This window comes from Lontra canadensis, unplaced genomic scaffold (assembly GCF_010015895.1).
Source record: "Lontra canadensis isolate GAN:19392208 unplaced genomic scaffold, GSC_riverotter_1.0 scaffold9, whole genome shotgun sequence".
NCBI classification, from domain to species: Eukaryota; Metazoa; Chordata; class Mammalia; order Carnivora; family Mustelidae; genus Lontra; species Lontra canadensis.
The window spans coordinates 21,359,920-21,381,446 of NW_022631003.1; the positions used below are offsets into that span (position 1 = coordinate 21,359,920).

General features: G+C 40.5%; 1 protein-coding gene across 1 annotated transcript in view; it reads right to left on the reverse strand.

Annotated features, from left to right (window-relative positions):
- The window catches only part of PLBD1 (phospholipase B domain containing 1), a 51,674-nt gene that overhangs the window by 8,964 nt on the left and 21,183 nt on the right, over positions 1-21,527 (reverse strand). Inside the window, exons 4-6 of the mRNA XM_032855048.1 lie at positions 21,312-21,450; positions 15,274-15,414; positions 14,688-14,832 (exon numbers count right to left, since the gene is read on the reverse strand). Coding sequence (XP_032710939.1) covers positions 14,688-14,832; positions 15,274-15,414; positions 21,312-21,450 — 425 coding nt within the window. The remainder of the gene's footprint in view (positions 1-14,687; positions 14,833-15,273; positions 15,415-21,311; positions 21,451-21,527) is intronic.

The following is a 21,527-nucleotide window of genomic DNA, read 5'->3' on the forward strand; positions in this document are numbered from 1 at the left end:
GAAAGCTTAATGGAGGAAGTAGACCTGGAACTGAGTCTGGAAGCTTGTATAAGAGTTGACTAGGGGGCACCTGGGGACTCCTTCGGTTAAGCAACCCACACTTGGTTTTGGCTCAGGCCATGATCTCATGGTTGGAGATCTAGCTGGTGCAGGACTCTGTGCTCAGTGCGGACTCTGCAGGAGATTCTTTTCCTTCCCTCTCCCTCCCCCTCTGCTCCTCCCCCAACTCACGCTTGTGCTCTCGCTCTCTAAAATTTAAAAAAAAAAAAAAAAAAGTTGACTAAGAAGAGAGCAGTGAGCAACACAGGTATGAATAAAGATGTACAGCTGGAATAGATGTGGCATAGGAGGCTGGAAGTTTGGGGAGGTGGAGGCAAAGAAACATCAGAAAATACAGTTGGCGAAAGAAGACATCCAGATGGCCAACAGATGCATGAAAACATGCTCAACATCACTCATCATCAGGAAAATGCAAATCAAAACTACAAGGAGATACCACCTCACACCAATCAGGATGGGTAAAATAAAAAAATCAAGAAACAATTATTAGTGAAGATGTGGAGAAAAAGGAACACATCCTTTTTTTTTTTTTTTTTTTTAAGATTTTTATTTGTTTCTTTGACACAGAGAGAGAGACAGCAAGAGAGGGAACACAAGCAGTGGGAGGGGTAGAGGGGAAAGCAGGCTTCCTGCTGAGCAGGGAGCCCAATACAGGGCTTGATCCCAGGACCCTGGATCATGACCTAAGCCAAAGGCAGACCCTTAACAACTGGCTACCCAGTCACCCCAAAAAGGAACCCTTCTGTGTGCACTGTTGGTGGGAATGCAAACTGGTGTAGTCCCTGTGGAAGACAGTATGGAGGTTCCTCAAGTTAAAAATAGAACTACCCTATGATCTAAGAATTGCACTACAGAATATTTACCCAAAGAATATGAAAATACTAATTTGAAGGGATACACGCTCCCTATGTTTATTGCAGCATTATCTACAATAGCCAGTATGTAAGCATCCCAAGTGTTCATTGAGAGAAGAATGGCAAAGAAGAGGTGCTATATGATATATGTACACACACACACACACACACACACACACACACACACGGTGGAATATTACTCAGCCATCAAAAAGAATGAAATTGCCATTTGCAATGACATGGATAGAGCTAAAGAGTATTATGCTAAGCCAAATTAAGTTAGAGAAAGACAAATACCATATGATTTCCCTTATATGTGAAATTTAAGAAACAGAACAAATGAACAAAGAGAAAATAAAGAGATAAACAAAAAACCAGACTCTAAGTTATAGAGAACAAACAGATGGTTACCAGAGGGGAGGTGTGTGGGGGGCATGGGTAAAAGAGGTGATGAGAATTCTTTCCTTGTGATGAGCACTGAGTAATGCATTGAATTGTTGAATCACTATACTGTATACCTGAAACTAATATAACAATGTTAACACACTAGAATTAAAATTAAAAAGAAAATATAGTTGGACAGTCATTCATGTATTCATTCAGTGAACAAACTACTGCGCATCTCCTTTAGGCCTGGTAGGGACAGGTAGGGCGCAATCAGATAATGGGATCACCCCAAGCTAAAGATAAGACCTCAGAGCTGCAATGGGAGTCAGAAAGCCTGCATTTGAATGCTCCGCATTGCAAAGAGCAAATCTGGCCCTTCTTATTTTATCTCTCTGTTCCTTATTCCCTTCCTCTGATAACCTGGGACAAAGTGATGTCATTCAGCACTAATGGTATAATTTTAATTTCTGGAAATTTCTGAGTAGGAAATTAACATGATGAGGGCAGTGTCCAACCAACTCATAGTGAAGTTCCCCAAGGCTGTCACTGGCCTATTAGAAATCTGTATAAATGACAGAAGCTTGCACATTCCAGGTGGGATAAGGATTGATGAGTGGATGGTGCCCTTGTATGAAATTTTCAAGAGCATCTACTTCTGGAAGACATAGCCTGGACATTGGATGCATGGCTTCACAAGCAGTATGGGATGGATTTCAATGACCATTCATTCACCTCTTGGGCTGGGCTCATTTTGCAGTGTTCAATCTATACAACCATACTTGGCGGCCCTGGGCAAGCTCCCTGGTGGGCAAGCTCCCTGGTAGACGATCTCCGTGGACTGGAATGTCACATTTCTGGCATAATAAACTTGCTAATTCACTCCTTGTAGCAATCGCTATGAACACAAGAGGGCAGCGTTCTTTAATATGTGCGAGTGACTATGGCCAACAGGTAAGAAGCCGTGGTTTGCCCAAGAGCAAGACTGTTTATTACAGATGGAAAAATGTAGGACACCCAGAGTTCTGGAACAAAGAGAATGAATTGGCTTGCAAATCAACTCCAGTTAAGACGGTTAATTCTATAGTTTAGAGTTTAAGATGAAATAAAAAGGAAAAGGCCGAGTGGGGACAAAGTCGTGAAACATTACAAGAGAAATGTTCTTTGCCAGGGTTGAATTATATTCTTGCTTTTATCTGTCATTAGCAGCTTTGAAAGGCAGGCAATTCTAGATCAGGAGGAAGTGAAACACTCAAATATGAAAGCCAGCCTGCAAATCACATTTCATAGTTTGTTCACTGCTGAATTTAATTAAGAAATAAAAAAGGAACCCTGAGAGTTAATAAATCTCAAGACTTGAATCACAAAAATAAACAGAGACCACTACCCTCTGATGTCATTTACACCTATCGCTTAGTATAACCCAGAAAAAAACGTAGCCTTGTTATCCTGTCAGGTGCATTTAAACCACGCCCATTTCTGTATTGCAATAATTAGCGGCTGTAAAGCTCCGAAGACCGAACACCTTCATTCTTTCCCCTAAAGAGTAGAACCCGTGTTGACCAAGAGCATCGATAACACACAACTCAGTGCCAGGAGTATGGATCATGTTTATAAAAAGAGCTGTGCTATGTCTTCACGCACACGCCAGCCCTCCATATTCTCTGCTGTGTGACCTTGCAGCATCTCCCATCAAAAGACGCCCATTTCCTATCTCCTCCATCTGGGCTGGATTTGGAACTTGCTTCAGCTAACAGAATGGGCCGATTCTGAGGCTAGGCCTCAAGAAAACTTGTACCCTTCTGCTTCCTCTCCTGGAACCTTGGTAATGTCCTGTAAAGAAGCCTAGCTGAGCCTGGTCTCTAGGTGAGAAGCCACATGGAGGAGGACCAACCATCCCAGCCAAGGTCAAGCTCTAGGCTGCCAACCCCTAAATGTGTGAGGGAGTTCTTCGAACGTCAGCAGAGTGGCACACCCACTCCACAGACAACCACGGATGCGTGAACCTGAGCAGCTGAGGTGTCCAGAGAGAGCCACTTAGCTGGCCTGTGGACTCAAAAGCTATAGGAATTACATATTGTTTCTAGCCACAAAGTTTTGGAGGTTATTTTTTATATAGAAAAAGCCAACTGACATCATCATCATCATAATAATCCAATTATACCACATATTTTGTTTTGAAAGGTTTGAATGCCGTTTAACACTGGTGGGTATGACACTTGGGGAACTCTCTTGCCTTCCTTTCGTAGCAAAGAAAAGCACAGTAACTTTGTACCATACTCTCAGCCTTTCTGCTTAGCGTCCTCCCATTACTGAAGAGAGACAGTGTCACTTCTCTGCCCCATGGAGAGCACCAGCCTGGGCCAGGCTGTCTGCCTTCTCTAAGCCAGTGTGGCAACCAGCCCGTAAGCGTGTATCACACACAGAGCATGTCCCAAGCTCTGTGCAGTAATTCCCAGTTCAGAGACTATATCAGAATTCCCTCAGGAGCTTTTCCAAGAGGCTCATGCCCCGACGGCCCCCTCAGCATCCCCCGATCCCCCCGACCCCTTAGAGCCTCCACCAGAACCCCTGCTCTACGGCCGCTGTCTGCAGAGGACGGCTCTTCTCCTTCCTCACTCTTACCAAGGGTGGCCTCTGGGGCTCCCTGTTATCCCAGGATACAAAATTCTACGGCCATTCATTCTGCCTGCTCAACCAGGGACTCACGTCTTCCCACCTTCCAGAGTGGCATTTATTTGCTTGTCTTCCCGCCAAGATTCTAACTGGTCACAATCCATCTCCACTTCTCCTTCCAGTGATTATTCTTCAGTCGAGGAAGAATTTATTGAGCCCATTTCTGCCTAATCCTGCGGTAGGACTGTGATCTGTGGAGGATTCTTACTATTGTGTGTTTAGGCACAGGAGTTCATGCTGTGGAGACAGAGTGTCTTGCCATGGTCCCCATAAGCGAATGAGTAGGTCTCACAAAGACTATTTAGGGTGACTGCCGAGAAGTCGGCATTGTCTTTCATCAACATTGTTATCATCTACATCAGAACAAAATCTGTTTTTCTTCAATAACAAATTATCATCTTATTTACTTTATATTAATTTGTTCCCTGTTTTCTTTTCCATCTATCCCAAGACATGTAAGATCCATGAGGGCAGGGCCTTTTTCTGTCTTCTTCACTCCAGCACCAAGAGGAGGATTTGATACCTACTAAGTGCTCAGTAAGTAAGTGTGAAATCTAAGGAAGAAAGAGAAGATAGTGGTGACTCACCACCCACCATACACCAAACGCCTTGCTTTAGAAGGATGGACGCCATCATCTGGTCTTCGCAAACATCGCACTTCGATGAGCTATTTTTGAAAAAATTACTCAGCTATTTAAAGGGAATAAACAGCATTTTCAGGAATAAATCTAAGACTGACCCTGAGCACAGGCCTTTTCCACGATACCCTACGCCTGACGAATGTGATGGGAACAGGTGTGTCGTCTTGCAGATGGTGACAACACTTGACACGCGCAATGGGGCAAACACAGTAGAAACAATGAAAAAGAGAGTGAGTCATGGGGAGGTGCAGGTTTAAACAGGGTGGAGCAGGCGGGGTGGGGGGAATCACCTTACGACAAGTATGGAAACTAAGGTGAGATGTCGAAGATAGAAGAAGGAAATTTCCTGAGCCAGGGGTGGGGGCAGAGAGAGGTGTGGCCTGGGAAAAGGAAGGCGTCAGTGTCCCAGGATGGGGCAGAGAACAACAAAAAAAAGGTGCTTTAGAAAACAGAAATGAAGTGCTGTAAGATCTATCTACAATTCTTCAAAACAGGTGCCCTTGTTCTACTTTCATTTCTTTTCTTCCCTTGGTTCTACTTTTTAAGAGGCAGAAGACATAAATCTTGGCATGTATTAACTCGAAAACTGTGTCTATTTCAGCCTGACGATGGAAGTATGTGAGATAAAAGAGCTAACACGGAATTAGTCCAAGTAATTATAGTACACGAGGTAGGCAATTTTGTGACTTATGAAGGTAATAACATTATGGATTATGAGGGAGGCAACTACATTTTCTTGGAGCTCTGAGACTCTTTCTTCTTTCTTCCTGTGTACCTACTTTCAAGGATTTGAACTTCTTATGAGAAAAAGCTGAGCCAAGTCATTGCTACAGACCAGTATAGAACTGCCACGGTCTTAGTGGATGGGTTTGGATCCCGCGTGTTAGAATCACCTGCTGGCATGTTTGCTACAAATGCTCCAGCCCAGACCAACTGAATAAGAATGTCTATGGACACACTTTGGAATTTGCATTTTTAGCAAGCTCCCCTGGGAACCTTTAGGTCGAAGGGGTGTGTATACATGTGTTTAGGGAGGTGAGGGAATGCCTGGATGTTATGCAAAGGAAGGGGGCCCCCCACAGGCTTGATGAGACACCCTAAGTGCATTCCAGAGAACCTCACTTACAGAAAATTAAGCGTGAAGACTCAGCCTCTTGGGAATCATTGTTACTGGAATCCTTTGATTAGATTAGAAACACTTTGAATAGAACCCAGCTTTGTTCTCCCTGCAAGAGCTCCACCCCCTGGCATGCCTGGGAGGGTCTTTGAGCTCAGGGCTCTTTTTTCAGTTTTAACCCTTTGACTTAAAAGCAAACTGAACCATTTCTGAAACAACAAACAACAAGGGATAGTTATAGTCAGATATAGTGTTTGAACTCAATCCCCAACCGGAGTCTAGTGATTTTGAGCATGTTATTTAACTTTTCTGAACCTGTTTTTTTTTTTTTTAATACAAATACAAATACGATACCCTCCTTGTGAGGTTTTTGTGAAAATTAAATGACATCCCACACACCAAATGTTTAGCCTAGTGTCAGTTACAGGAGAAGGCACATAAGTAGGAAATAAACAAATGCTGCTTTTTTTTTTAATTTCAATAACAAGTTGAGCACAAACAAGTTTATAGCAATTTATTTAAAATTTGAGTGCTGCCTAAATCCACTAAAACTAGGTGGGTTGAATTCAAGTCATTTGTAATCAGGGAGGCTACAAAGGAGGAGATTCAAGCTCCAACGTCTGCGCTGAACACACAGGACTGCATCTGAAATGTCTCAATAAAAATTTCTGAACATCTTGGATTCCTGTTCTCAAATCAAAGTTGTAAGAGAGAGCGGTATGGCGTATGGAGCAAACAATTATTTTGTTTACCCGTCTCTCCCCCTTGCAGTTCCCGCCATGGCCACACGGGGGTGCGCCACCCATTATCTGTGTCCCTCTTTTTAATTCCCATTCTCTTTTTTCCTTTCCTTTCTTTCCCTCTTTCTTCCTCTTTTGCGTCCATAAATATTTATTTAATGATTATAGTCATTGCAAGGCTTATGTGCTAGCTCTGGGCACACAGGGTGACTGTGGAGTAAATGAATACAGAATATGAATATGGGCTCTGAAGAAATGCATTGGGTACCAGGAAAGCTCAAAGGAAAGACAGCTTACTCATAACAGAATTGAATTAAAAAAAAAGAGAGAGAGAGGTATCTGGAAAGTCTCCAAATTTTTGGAAATTAAACAATACATTTCCAAGTGAGTCATGGATTAAAGAAATCATATAAGAAATCATAAAATATTCTAAACTGAATGAAAATGAAAACAAAACACACCAAAATGTGTCAGATGCACTGAAAAGGAGTGCTTAGAAGGAAGTTTTATAGTTTTATTTTCTTACAGTAGAAAACAAGAAAGATAAATTACCTGGGATTCTACCTCAAGAAGTTAGGAAAAAAAAAAAAAAGTTGATTAAGTGCACAAAGAGAGAAAATGATAAAGATAAGAATGGAAATCGATGAGGAGGAAAAATGAACAAATAATAGGAAACAAATCAATGAAAATAAAATCTGGCTATTGGAAAATATCAGTTAAATCGACACATCTCAGGCTAGAGTGAATAACAAAAAAGGAGATATAGTATCACGAATGATTAAAGGGACTTAACTATGGATCCTACAGACAGACATTAAAAGGCTCACAGAAAATACTATAAATAGCTTTATGTCAATAAACATGATAACATCAAAGAAATGAAAACTCTTTGAAAGACAAATTTTTAAAATTGGCTCAAGACCAATTAGAAAACCTGAATAGTCCTGTTATCAATGAAAGAAATTGAGTTCATAGTTAAAAACTTTCCAACAAAAAGCCCATGCCTAAATGGCTCAGTTGATGAATTCTATTAAACATTAAAGGGAAAAATATATTGCTAGTCCTACACAAACACTTTCAGAAAACATAGAAGAAAAAAAAATAATTCTAAACTCAGATTATGAGGATGGGTATACCAAGACACCAAAACTATTACAAGAAACCACAGACCAATATCTCTCATGAATATAAATGAAAACATTCTTAACCAAATATCAGTAAGTTGAATAAAAAATAAATAAAAAGAATAATATGACTAAATGGGGATAATCCCAGGAATATCAAGCTGGTTTCACGTCTGAAAGTCAACCCATGGAACTCACCATATTAATAAAGGAGGAAAAATCATGATTCTTTTAATAGAAGCTGAGAATTTCACAAAAACGTGTTAAACAAAAACATTAAACAAAATAGGAAGGGAGGGGACCTTCTTTAAACTTATAAAGGGTAACTCCAAATACCTACAACAAACATCGTACTTTATACTGAAACATTGAATACTTCTCCCCTAAGATCAGGAATAGCAAAGGATTTTCATGCCACTTCCAGTCAGCACTGTGTTGGAGGTCTTATCAGTGCACTCACGTAAGAAAACAAAGACATACAAGGGAAGGAAGCAGTAAAACTGTCTTTACGCAGAGATGGCATGATTACGTATACAGAAACATCCCAAGAAATCTACAGAAAAGCTGTTAGAACTAACAAGTGAATTTAGAAAGGTCCCAGGATAAACAGTAAATATTTAAAAAAAAAAAAACAACTGTATTTCTGTACTGTGATGGTTTTAAAATTTTCATGGATTCTTTGCCATTCTTCTCTTTAAAAGATAGACTTGAATTTCCTTTCCTTGTTTGTGAGCTGATCACAATAATGTGCTTCCAATGAACAGAATGTGGTGGAAGTGACAATGTGTGACTTCTGAGATTAGGTCATAATAGGCATTGCTACTTTTGCCTTGTTCTTTTGGATCACTTGGTCTGCGGGGAGCCACGCACCTTGTTGTGAGATTACCTGAGCAGTCCTGTGGAGAGGCCCAGGGAGAGGGGAACCAACTTGCCGGCACCATCTTGCCAACCATGTAAGTGAGTAACCTTGGAAGTGAATCCTCTGGCTTCAGTTAAGCTATCATAGCTTTCAGTCCCTCAGCCCCCTTGAGTCTTCAACTGAAGACCCAGACACAAAGAAGTAGAGACAAACCATCCTCACTGTGCCCTAATCTAAATTCCTGGTCTCCACAAAAACCACGAGATACTAAATGATTGTTTTGATCTCAAGCCTCTAGTTTTTGGAGTGGCTTGTATTGTTTAATTTTATAGTTTTGCAACAGCTAAACTATAAAATCAAAGAACCACTTGAAAAGGAAGAAAATATCAATTCTGATTTTAGTAGCATCAAACATTATTTTGATATCAAAATGCTAAAGGTATATAAGACCCTTACAATGAAAAACTACAAAGCATTGCTCAAGTTAATGAAGACCTACGTAAACATAGATAGGATATTTGTGGGTGGAAAGACTCAGTATTACCGACATGTCGATTTACTTTGAACTGATTTAAAGATTCAATGTAATCGAAATCAGTAGCCCTTTGCAATGAGGTCTTCATACAGCGGTATTAGCTACCTTTGTAGTGATGCCATTCCCTGTGGGATTTCTCTCTCTGTCTTACTGTCTTGGTTCGTGACTGTGGGGCCAGAATCAGCAGTTGGCTGTGCCCTGCCGGAGGGCTCATGTCAGTCTTTTACCTTCCTCAGTTGTTCGGTACAAGAGACCACGGCAATTCAAAACCGATGGGATGCTTCCAGAACAAGGTTATCCAGGGCTACCTTCTTTAGAATTTTCAGAGCCCTACGTGACTTATTTTTTGCAGGGCTCCTGCCTATATAAACAATTTGATGAAGAGGCAAACTGAAAAATTCACAGGCCCTTACGAGGTATAGGGACTTATAAATGCAGATTTAGAATAATGGGTATCTATCCTCCAATTGGGGCGTGTGAAGATTCTTTAAAGCGTCCGGGTACCATCTCTGTACATTCCTTATTAAGTGCATTGTTCCTGAATAATTATGTGTCACCTGCCATGAGAAAAGGGTGGCAATACTGTTATTATTCATAAAGCCAGTCCTCTTTGTAACCTGTCTGTACTCAAACAACGTAGATTTCTTTGTGCCATTCCCTAACACCATTTACTTACTGACCCTGCCTGTCTGCAGTCTGTTATGTTGCTGTCGAACACTAAGAACTCCCTCAAAAAATCATTACCGCTCTTGTTAACAACGACTCCAGATGCAAACCTTACCCAGAATAATAAGAAAAGTGGGAACGACAATTTGTTTCTGCCATTCAGAATTTTATAGCACAAAACGTGTCAACATATTTTCCTTCTGTGTCCGTCTTCCCTTAGACTCCTTATGCTGTAACCATTGCGTTCCTAGAATGTGATTTCCTCCCGCACTGATGCTACCCTACTGTCTACACACCCCCACCTACGGGCGGGACAGGTGAGAAGCCTGTGGGCAGAGCCAGAGGCCAGCCCCTGTCTCACAAGGTTTATCTGTTTGGCTAAAGACCGGCCAGAGAGAATAGGAAGTTACCTCACAGGGACATGAGATCTGTGGCAAAGGTCTGTTTGTGTTTTGGAGTGAGATTCTCCAAAGCCTTTGTGAGGGCCAGGCCTAACCCTCTGCAGAGGACTGCCGAGCACATGGTACAGAGGCTGCAGGGGTGAGGTGACCACCTGAGGGCCAGCACGGGACACCATGGTAAATTCCCTTGTTGACTCCTCTGCCAACTTCCAGGGCTGTTGAAGGGAGGCAGGTCCACACACGTGCTGTAGCCCAAGGGTAAGGGCGACCTTCGGTAGCCTGGAGCCCTGATCACACGTTGTGTCTGACACGAGGGCCACCTCAAATCATCCTGTCACCAACATTCTGTCTGCTCAGTCATGGGGCAAACATACTGTGATGCCAGCAGAAAAGATCTATCAGCTCAGTAGGACCTCAGATTGGCTTGAGTCCCAGCGCCCCCCACGTTGACGAGCAACATCTTGTTGAATGTACGGATAAGGGTGGAAGGAAAGAGCTCTCAGAAGAGGGACGTCCGAAGACCAGGAGCCATGTGGGCTCCCACCTAAGCCCAGCCCCACCTGGATGGCTCTGCTATTCTGGCTAGTCCTGGACACTAGAAGGATATTTTGAAAATTTCTGTAAAAGTGCTTCCTAAATTAGACATACATGGAGGTGGGGGGAGGCAATTTTTTTTTTTTAAGTAGGCTCCAACGCAAGAATTGAACTCAAGACCCTGAGATCAAGACCTGAGTTGAGATCAAGACTTGGATACTTAACTGACTAAGCTACACAGGTGCCCACTCAATAAGACACATGGGATGCAGGCCGGCTCCAGGGTGCCCCAGGACTGCCAACCTGGCTGGTCTCCAGGCGCTGGAGGGGGCACTTCGGAAATTTTGAGGAAGGCACTTCAAAACTGGAACATCACTCCCCTGAGCCCGAGGACAGTCCCGAGCTTTATTAGCACCTGGCTTTCTTGTGGTCTGCTTCTGACTTTCTCAGGGCATTTTATATTAGGATCTTCAGGTGAAATCATTTCCCCAAGGGTAAAGGAAAGTCCTACTCAGTTTAAAAAAAAAAGAAAAAACAGTCTGGAAAAGATAGAAACTATGAAGCTACCAAGTCACCTTACCTTTTCTAGATTAAGATGAGAATTATTATATTAATTTGTTTCCTTGACATAACCACCTCATTTTTAGGGAGTCAACACCTGGGGCTCTGGTGAACACAGAGCATGAGACTGACTTAAGTAAGTCCAAGTGTGCTGGATTACTACCGTTTCTTCTAGTCTCCTGTGCTGGACTACGATTTTGGGAGTGCTCTTCTGACAACTGCCATTAGGTCATTATCTCTCAAGGATTCTGGCTAGGATAACGGGAGCTCATAGAAATTCCTGAATTGATGAAGTAATTCAGCAGTCATTGTTGATATTTTTCTTTTATTGAAGATGGAGCTCAGTCTTCCATCCACATCCTGACTAAACATCTACAAGACATTACATGTCTTGAGGTACCTGGATTATTTATTGCCTCAGGCTTTTAAATATTCTCCTGGCAACCTCTCTCATTCTCCTCCTCTTGTGGGCCAGATAATTCTAACATGCAAATGTGTTAACGTCACGTCTACCACTTGTCACTTGAATGGTCTTCATTGTCTTCCATTCCGTCTTTGTGGCCTTCTCCACATACTTTTTTCTTGCCTACAAGCCTTCACACATGCTGCTTGGCCCACAGGGAACATTTTATCGCCCCACTGTCGTCATTTGCTGGCTAATTTATACCTGTTTTTACTCCTCAACTTAAATTTTACTTTCCCTTGGAAGCTATCCCAACATCCCCAAACTAGTCTTCTCTATTATTACACAAATCACACTTTAATCACTGCTTTTTATTTGTCCCTTCTATCAGAATACAAATTTTGATAGAATAGGGACAGCATCTGTCCTGTTTCCCATCATAAATACTTTGCCTGACATGACAATTTCATAGAAAATCGCAAACAAATAAATTAATTACATAATGTTTACAACTTTATGAAGTCAGTCTTTATATTAGTCTCATTCTACAGATGAGGAAAAGCCGAGGTCCGCCAAAGTAAAGTTTTACGTTGGATTTCATACATGGAGGAACAGTTTATAGCTATCCAAGTTCTACCGTTTTCCTTTTTGATGACATCAAAACAAAAAAAAATGTCTTTGTGTCTTGAAGCTTTACTGTTTTTCAGGGTAATCATCTTGGTGGTCACTTCTACAGAATTGGGCAGGAGTGGGGGGTCATGATGTATTATAAAAGTATGGATAGGGGCATTGGAAATCTCCAGAGTTATTTGTATCTTTATAATAATGGTGTCTATACCATCCCAGTTATGTCATCTTTAATACGTGTTTCAGCCAAGTCACAAATATTTCATGACTTGATATTTCTGTTCTGACTCGGTAATTCTTTTTTTTTTTTTAGATTTATTTATTTATTTATTTATTTGACAGACAGAGATCACAGGTAGGCAGAGAGGCAGGCAGAGAAAGGAAGGGAAGCAGGCTCCCTGCTGAGCAGAGAGCCCGATGCGGGGCTCAATCCCAGGACCCTGGGACCACGACCTGAGCCGAAGGCAGAGGCTTTAACCCACTGAGCCACCCAGGCGCCCCCTGACTCAGTAATTCTTAATACCTTTGCTCATATCATGAACAACCTCCAGATCCTGATACCTCACTCCTACCCCTGGCGCTCCTCCACCAACACCAGCCACAAACAAGCCACCCAGCTCTGCTCTGGGATCAGCAGTGCATAGGAGATGAAGCTCACAGCAAAGCTTAACTCCATACATATTGGATGAACCCAAAGTGGCAGGTGGATCCTTTAATCAAACAATTCTTTGTAATAGAGATGAGACCCTCCACATTTTTCATGTTTGTTGCTGAGAACAAAAGTGTCCAATGAAAGAAAATATGAATCATATTCCTACATTAGCTCCTTTAAAAATATGTTGGGTTTTAAAAAAAAGTATTGTTTTCTCTCAGTTTAAATGCTCTTTAAAAAACCTCTATTATCTATGTATCTATCTGTTCTGGAAAGATATATACATGTATACAAATGTTAACAGACTTTTAGGTTTCATAGGAAATTCCTCCATGTCCTTCCCCATCACTACCTTAGGGATCCAGGATTATTCAGACTACAGAAGAATGCCATTCTGCAGAGATTTCAAAGTAGTGTAGGTAACATCTGAACATTGCCTTTTATTGCAAATAAGAGGAAGAATATGAGTATTTGACTGGCCTCGGTCTTGTGCTGTCCTTAAACTGCAGTCTAAAGGAATACAAAGAAATCAAAACACAGTCTAACTCTGAGAAAGGAGTGCCCAGCCCCCCTCAATACTAAAACAATTAAGTGAGCAATGACAAAGATGGAATCAAAGTGTTTTCAAAGGAAGGATCGGGTCACAAGGACAGCACAAAACAAAGTTATGCCACTGATCAGAATTCATAATAGGATGGTATTAATACTACCAGGAATAATAATAATAGCAGAAGGGGTAATGATAACTCTGACAAAGGTAGATAGATACAACAGGTGGTTGGTATAATCACCCTGTAAGTTACAAATATGTAATTAAAGGTCAGAACTGTCCACCTTGTATCCACTGTTGGACTCTTAGATGTTTGGTAAGAATTTTCCCCTTGCCTTTACCCATGATGTTCCCTGAGGAGGTTCCAAACCTACAACTGAGGGGGCCATTCCAGGTAGCAGAACTGTTTAGTTAGGTTCATATAGTGCATTTTGTTACATCCCTATTTTTATCTTCAGAAGTTGGAGGATCTGGCAACACTGACCGCCATATTGCTGAGTGACAACACTCAGTGAGAGCTGAGCACTTTGCACCTTTTCAATGGGTCATGTGTTTGTTGCAATTGTTTTCACTTTCATTTTCTTATACCAGCCCCCCTTTATCCATTTTACATCATCTGCCTGGCCCCTTTAAGAACAGGAGTTAGCAACTCCTACTCCACAGAGACCATCCTCCCCACCCATCCCACTGTTCAAATTCTAAGGCATCATTCATGGTTTATCTCAAGTATTGGCCTCTCTTTCCTTTCCCTGACAATCCAGTATGAGCTGACCCTCCTTTGAATACTCTTAACATTCCTTACATTTCCACTGTAGCTCACACAGTACCCAGTAATAATACCATTATTACCTGTATTGTACTTATCTTGCTCTAGTGTAAGATTTATAAGCTTATGCATTCATTCGTCCACTCATTCAGCAAAAATTAAGTACAAGGTGCCACACACTAAGTTAAGTTCTGTGGATACTGTGATGAATAAAAGAAACAGGCCCTTGAGGAAACACCGAGAGCAGGATCTCTGTTGCCCAACCTGGCTTCCACCACGGAGCCTAGGAAAGCATCTCGTGCCTCACTTGGCATTTGATGAAGTGAGTTTCCGGCAGCTACTAACTTTTTTCACACCATTCCATTACATAAAAGCATTAGAGCTGTAGTTCTTCAAAAGGCATTCTGAACATCAACGTTCATTCGCGCATACTAACCTCTAAAGGTTTCTTCTCCCATTCCAGTTACTCTGAATGGCCAAGGTTTCATTCTGAAAGAACACTGAAGAGTACTGCAATGTCCCTCTAAATTTATTTACCTGGGTAACTGCTGAAAGAGAGGCGACTACTGCTGGTGTCTTTATCTTTGATGTTGAAGTCCCAGTGTTTATATATCCTGAGCATGGCTGCGTATGTGTACCAGCTTGAGTGAGCAAAATAGACGTTCTCAAATCCAGGAAGAACCTACAGCCAGAATCAGTGAATGACGAAGAGGTATATAGATAACTGCCTACAGGCATAGGAAGTGTACAGCGATTGTGTCAATTTCGGTGTTCATCGCCATATTTATTATGAGAAAATACGGCCAAGGAGCACAACATTAACCTTTAATGTGCATAAAACAGACAGACTCTGTCCTCCCAATATCCAAAATGGAAGACTGTCAGAGGTAGGAGTGGTAGGTGCATATGGCGTGGGAGGAATGGTAGAAGAAACAGAGGTAACATCTTGTACTTGTAATTCCCTCCATCAGCTCCTTCCAGTTCTTAACTTCTAGATAGAGGTCACATGAGCTGATAGTTGGCTTGAGCCAGGACTGAGATGTGGCCACACTTGGGATGACATATAGAAAAAGTCTGTGTGGCCCAGAGCAAGGAAAAACACGGAGGCTGCTATGTGTCTTACCTTAATAAGAGCAGAGCAATGTCCCATGTCCCATCTCTTGAAAACCTTCAGGCTGGAATTTTTTGTGGGAGAAACCGAGGGAATCAGATCCAACAGATCTCCAACGGCATTCAGGAACTGAATCTGGAACATGGTCATGGGCTGGGGAAAGACAAAGACCACTCTTAACAGTGATTTGTGATAGTTGGATGTCATTTTCTTGTTTTCCTGTTGTCAGGGATCCATTCAGTCATTCCTTTGGGAAGGGTCCCCAATGGAACAAATGTATTAGATTTTATTGTAGCTTACAAATGAATGATTACCTTATGGTCGGTAAGAGATGTTTTGGCATGTTTTGATACCCAAAATACTAGTGGTATTTGGGGCCAAATAATTCTTTCTCTTTGGGGGTTGTGCACTGTAAAATTTTTAGCAGCATCACTGGCCTCTCCCCATTAGTGTCAGTAAAACCCTCCCCGTTTTGATTACTAAAAACATCTCCAGGCATTGCTGACTGTGCTCTGGAGGGAGAATGCTCATAGTTGAGAATCATTGCTTTACAGCAAAATATTCAACTAAGATGCGTTTTAACTTTGTGTTTGGTTTCATGTAGGACTACCTGGCTTGACAGCATTTACCTCAAAGCAATGATCAGACTTGAACATGAACTTTGTGCCAACTAGAGAGCACTGCTCCAGCAAGAGTCAGTCCACCAGAGTAGCCTGGGTTAGGGCATCTACAAATTGGCTTTTAGGCAGAGTTGGTGGAAAGACAAAAAGGTGACATGTTCATCAAAACAAAACAAAACAAAACAAAACAAAACAAAAAAGCCAGAACCTGATTATTTATTTATATACATATTTTGTGTTGTCCTTTGAGTAAGTCATACCTTCATTATTCTAGATTTAAAAAATTATGATGGGGCACCTGGGTGTTTCAGTCAGTTGAGCATCAGACTTCTGATTTCAGCTCAGGTCATGATCTTGGGGTTGTGGGATCGAGCCTCACATTGGGCTCTGCACTTTGTGGGCTGTCTGCTTGGGGTTCTCCCCTGGCCCTACTCCCTGCTCTCGTGTGCTCTCAAATAAATAGATCGTTAAGAAAAAATTATGACAAGATCTGTAGTGGAAATCCTCCTCACTCTTCTCCTCCACTTGCTCAGGTGCCATCCTGTCTCCAGTTTACCACTTTTTATTTGTTTCTATGTCCTTCTCTGGACTTTTTAATGTGTCTTAATACATTTTTACACTAACGGTAGTGTATTATCCACGCTACTCTTCACCTTGATTTTTTTGTCCTAATATTTTTCACTTGTTTTGTTGACCTCCCATATTAGATGTAAAATCCTCCTCATTCTCTCAAACAGTATTCCAGTAAATGGAATACATTAATTCTGACCAGGATTATATTGAAAATACAATTATATTACATTAAATATATTACATTACATTGATGGACTTCCGGGGGCTTTCTAGTCTTTTGCTGTTATAAACAATGTTACAATAATCAGTCTTGGACCTATCATTTTGTATGTGTGTGAGCTCCCTGCAGGATAGATACCTAGAAGTGATTTTGATTTGATTTGATTTTTTTTTTAAGATTTTATTTATTTATTTGACAGACAGAGATCACAAGTAGACAGAGAGGCAGGCAGAGAGAGAGAGAGAGAGGAGGAAGCAGGCTCCCTGCTGAGTGGAGAGCCCGATGCGGGGCTCGATCCCAGGACCCTGAGATCATGACCCGAGCCGAAGGCAGAGGCTTAACCCACTGAGCCACCCAGGCGCCCCGATTTTAATAGATGTTGCCAAATTGTCCTCATGTGGCTTATTTTAACAGACATTCTTCCAGCCTCAACATTAAACACTGAGTTTACTTCCAAACGGATAGGTGAAAAACAGTATCTCATTGCAGTTTACACTGGCAATTCTTTTATTAGGAGTAAGGCGGAGCATGTTTCCTTTGGATTTGTTTTTTGGCGAACTGTTCATATGCCTTAGTTATTTTTCTTATTCTTTTTCTTATTAACCTTTAGGAGTTTGTTATATGTTAAGATTAGTTCATTGTCTGATAGGAATCGCAAATATTATTCAGTTTTCAATTTGCCTTTAATATTTCGCTTTTTAATTTATTTATTTTTAAAATAATTTATTTATTTATTTATTTATTATTTATCAGAGAGAGAGAGAGAGGGAGAGAGAAAGAGAGAGAGCACAAGCACGGGGAGCAGTAGAGGGAGAAGCAAGCTCCCCATGCCTTTATTTTTTTTTTAAATTAAGAATGATACCATACATATGAAAGAATAAAGATGCATATGCACAATTTAAAAGGAAGAAAAAGCATTTATCAGCCCACCTGACAGATTAGGAAATAGAACATTAGTTATGCCTTGAAAGCCTCCAATCGCATTTCCCTCCTTACCAGCAGTAACCACTGGGATAATTCTGTGTGGCTCATTACCTGCTTTTCTGTTACTTTGTCATCTGTGTACACATCCTAGACAGTGTATTTTTAAATTTGCCTCATTTTGAATTTGTATAAATAGAATCATATTGTGTGCATTCTTCTGGTCAACATTATTTTTTGACATTTATCAATAATAATAGTGTAGAAACAGCCCGTTTATTTTAATTGCTACGAGATGTTCAATTACATGAATATATAGTACCATGGAGTGTTTCCAGTTTGTGGCAAAACAATGGTAATGTGAACTTTTACGTACACAGGCCACCCCCCCACCCTGCCCACATACAAGAATATCTTTCATCTGAGTGGATTTGCTACACTGTAGAACATACGTTATCTTTAAATGTTTCAAGTAAAATTCACTCCTTTTCCAAAGCAGTTGGAACAATTTACTCAATCAAGCAGTGGTTAAAATTTCCCATTTTCAGTGTATAATAGAATCTCATTGATTCTATTTATATTTTAAAGATCTTATTTATTTATTTGAGAGAGAGAGAGAGAGAGTGCACAGGCAGGGGATAGGCAGAGGGAGAGAGAGAACCAGACTTCCCAGACTCCTCTGGGACCCCACTCTGAGGTGATGGGATTATGACCTGAGCTGAAGGCGGACACTTAACTGCTTAACCGACTGAGCCACCCAGGCGCCCCCTCACTGAGGTTTTCATCAGTATTTCTTATTGAAATTAAGCATTTCTCCACATTTTTATGGGCCATTTTTGTTTCCTTTTCTGTGAAATTCCTGTTGATATTTTTGCCCATTGCCTTTTTTTCTATTGGGTATTTTCTTTTTTAAAATTTATTTGTTATTCTTTATGCATTTCTAAAACAAACACTTTCTTTTTTTTTTCTTAATAAGATTTTTTTTTTTTTTTTTGACAGACAGATCACAAGTAGGCAGAGAGGCAGGCAGAGAGAGAGAGGAGGAGGAGGCAGGCTCCCTGCTGAGCAGAGAACCCGATGCAGGACTTGATCCCAGGACCTGGGATCATGACCTGAGCCGAAGGCAGAGGCTTTAACCACTGAGCCACCCAGGCGCCCCTGTAAACCCTTTCTTAATTAAATGTATTGCAAACATTTTCTCTTGGTTTGTAGGTTTTGTTTTTCACTTTCAATATAGTGTCTTCTTTTTTTTTTTTTTTTTAAAGATTTTATTTATTTATTTGACAGGCAGAGATCACAAGTAGGCAGAGAGGCAGGTAGAGAGAGAGAGGAGGAAGTAGGCTCCTCGCGGAGCAGAGAGCCCGATGTGGGGCTCCATCCCAGGACTCTGGGATCATGACCTGAGCAGAAGGCAGAGGCTTAACCCACTGAGCCACTCAGGCACCCCGACTTTCAATATAATGTATTCTGATGAAAAGAAATTTAATTAGCTGAGTTTATATTTTTCTTCATGGCTAGTACTTTTTTGGTCTTGTTTGAGATACCGTTGCTCACCTTAAAACATAGTCTCCTAAAGGATGCTCAGTGCTACTGGATCAAAGCTATTTTTCCTCATTATTTCTAAGCCTTCTCAAGGGAGAAAAACAAGAAAATATGTATTTTTTAAAGGAAGCTAAAAGTAATGATTTCCTGCCTATCTAACAACTTTAAAAACTATGAAACCTCTACTTCATTGACTTTATGTATGCTGAAAAAAAATTTTTTTTTTTAAGATTTTATTTATTTATTTCACAGAGAGAGATTACAAATAGGCAGAGAGGCAGGCAGAGAGAGAGGGGGAAGCAGGCTCCCTGCTGAGCAGAGAGCCCAATGCGGGGCTCGATCCCAGGACCCTGGGGTCATGACCTGAGCCGAAGGCAGAGGCTTAACCCACTGAGCCACCCAGACACCCGTATGCTGAAAATCTTGATATTCACCGTATTTTTTATTTGCTTTATCTTACTATATTTATAAAATTTTAAAATAACTACACTAATAGTATTGATAAAGTGAGATTACTGAATTACTGTTTAAGGCTGTTTTGTTTTTGTTTTATGGTGGCAGTTCTTGTCCTTAGGATCTATCCATTAAGGATGTACTGTAATGACTGCATCAAGGTCACTGGAAATAACCACTCTCTGTGTGGTTATGCCATGAACTTGATATATCATTAGATATATTCATATCAATTCATTTTAAGATTTTAGGGACTGTTTTTCTTCCATGTGATTAAATTTTGTTTTATAATTATGAACAGCATTTACATGGCTCCAAAGTAAAATATATATAAAGATACATTTAGAGAAATGTAGCTTTCATTCCTATTCCCTCCCCTTTCTTCTCTTCCTTTTTTGGTAGGTAATCTTTTTCTTTTTCTTTTTTTATAAGTTTTGGGTTTATTCTTTCATTGTTGTTTATTCTTGCAAAGTTAAGCAAATCTATCTATATCTATCTATCTTTCCATTTCTTACATAAAATTCAGCAAACAATTCACACTGGTCTTCACCTTACTTTTTTACACTTTATAACAGATCCCAAACCTCACATCGTAACAGTATTTGGAAATCTACTTCATTCCTGTTACAGCCACATAACTTACGTAGCCAGTCTTCTATGTATTTGGCTGTTTTCAGTCTTTTGCTATTACAAATTATCTGTAATGAAGAGGTCGACACATAAGCCATATGGAATTTGTGCCTGTGAATTTTTGCCTTGTGAACCTTGTAGAAGTGGGATTCCTAGATCAAAGGGTAAATGAGTAGACCATTCGGTTACTGAGTGCCACATTTTCTCTCCACAGCAAATATACCAGTTTGTATTACACCAGTATTTTGGGGAAGTGCCTTTCCCCCCCTTAGTCTTGCCAGCAGAGTAGGCATTCACATTTTGGATTTCTGCCAAATAGACAAGTGAGAAAGTATGTTTCAGGATGGTTTTAATGTGTATTTCTAAACTTATGAGTAAGGCTTGGTTCATATGATTAAGAATTTTTTGCATCACTTTTCTATGAACTGTCTTTTTGTATATTTTGTCCATTGTGTGTGTGTGTATACATATATGTATACATACATATATGTATATATACACATATATCCAGTGTGTGTGTGTGTGTGTGTGTGTGTGTGTATGTATTACTCCCAGGAAATACAAAATCTCCATAATTTTTGGAAGTATATTAAATGGTATCTTTGAATCATCAATGATTCAGTAAAGCTTTTCGAAATATTATGACATGCTATAACTATGACGTTATAGAGGATGGGAACCATAGAACTTGTACACTTTAACATTTTGCCTTAACAATTCTATCACCTAAAATACTAACTTTATTAGGTTAGTTTAACAGCCAGCCAGTACATTGATTCAGTACATTCTTTAACCTATTCCAGAGTATAGTATTACGAAAGAGATAAAAATTGTGTATTAAGCTTGAATGTTGTGTCACTGACTCAGGTGCTAGCCATATAACAAGACAGCACTTGTGTGTGCAAGATACGCTAGTCCCAATATGATCTGTTTCTAGGTTGCAATGTTATTTTAAAGATAATTTTCAATATTCTTGTCATTCTTTCAATATTCTTGTCATAGTTTCAAGATAATTTTCAGTGTTTGATATTCTTGGCAATAATATTGCCAAATGCCAATATAAATTCTGAGCAGCTTTTTGGAAATCTTACCTTTGTCCTTTCTAACTTAGCCCTCCTTATTGCTCCTACATACAGCCCATCCATCTGTGCTATAACGTAGCCTGTATGTCTCCAAAATGGGTCATCCTTGTAAGCTTTCACGTTTTTCCGGGTCCATTGATCTTGCTTCCTGCAAGAGAAATTAGATTTGCCCTCGAGATTTCCATGGTTGCTCACCTAAAGCTAAATTAAGCCCAGGCATTTAGA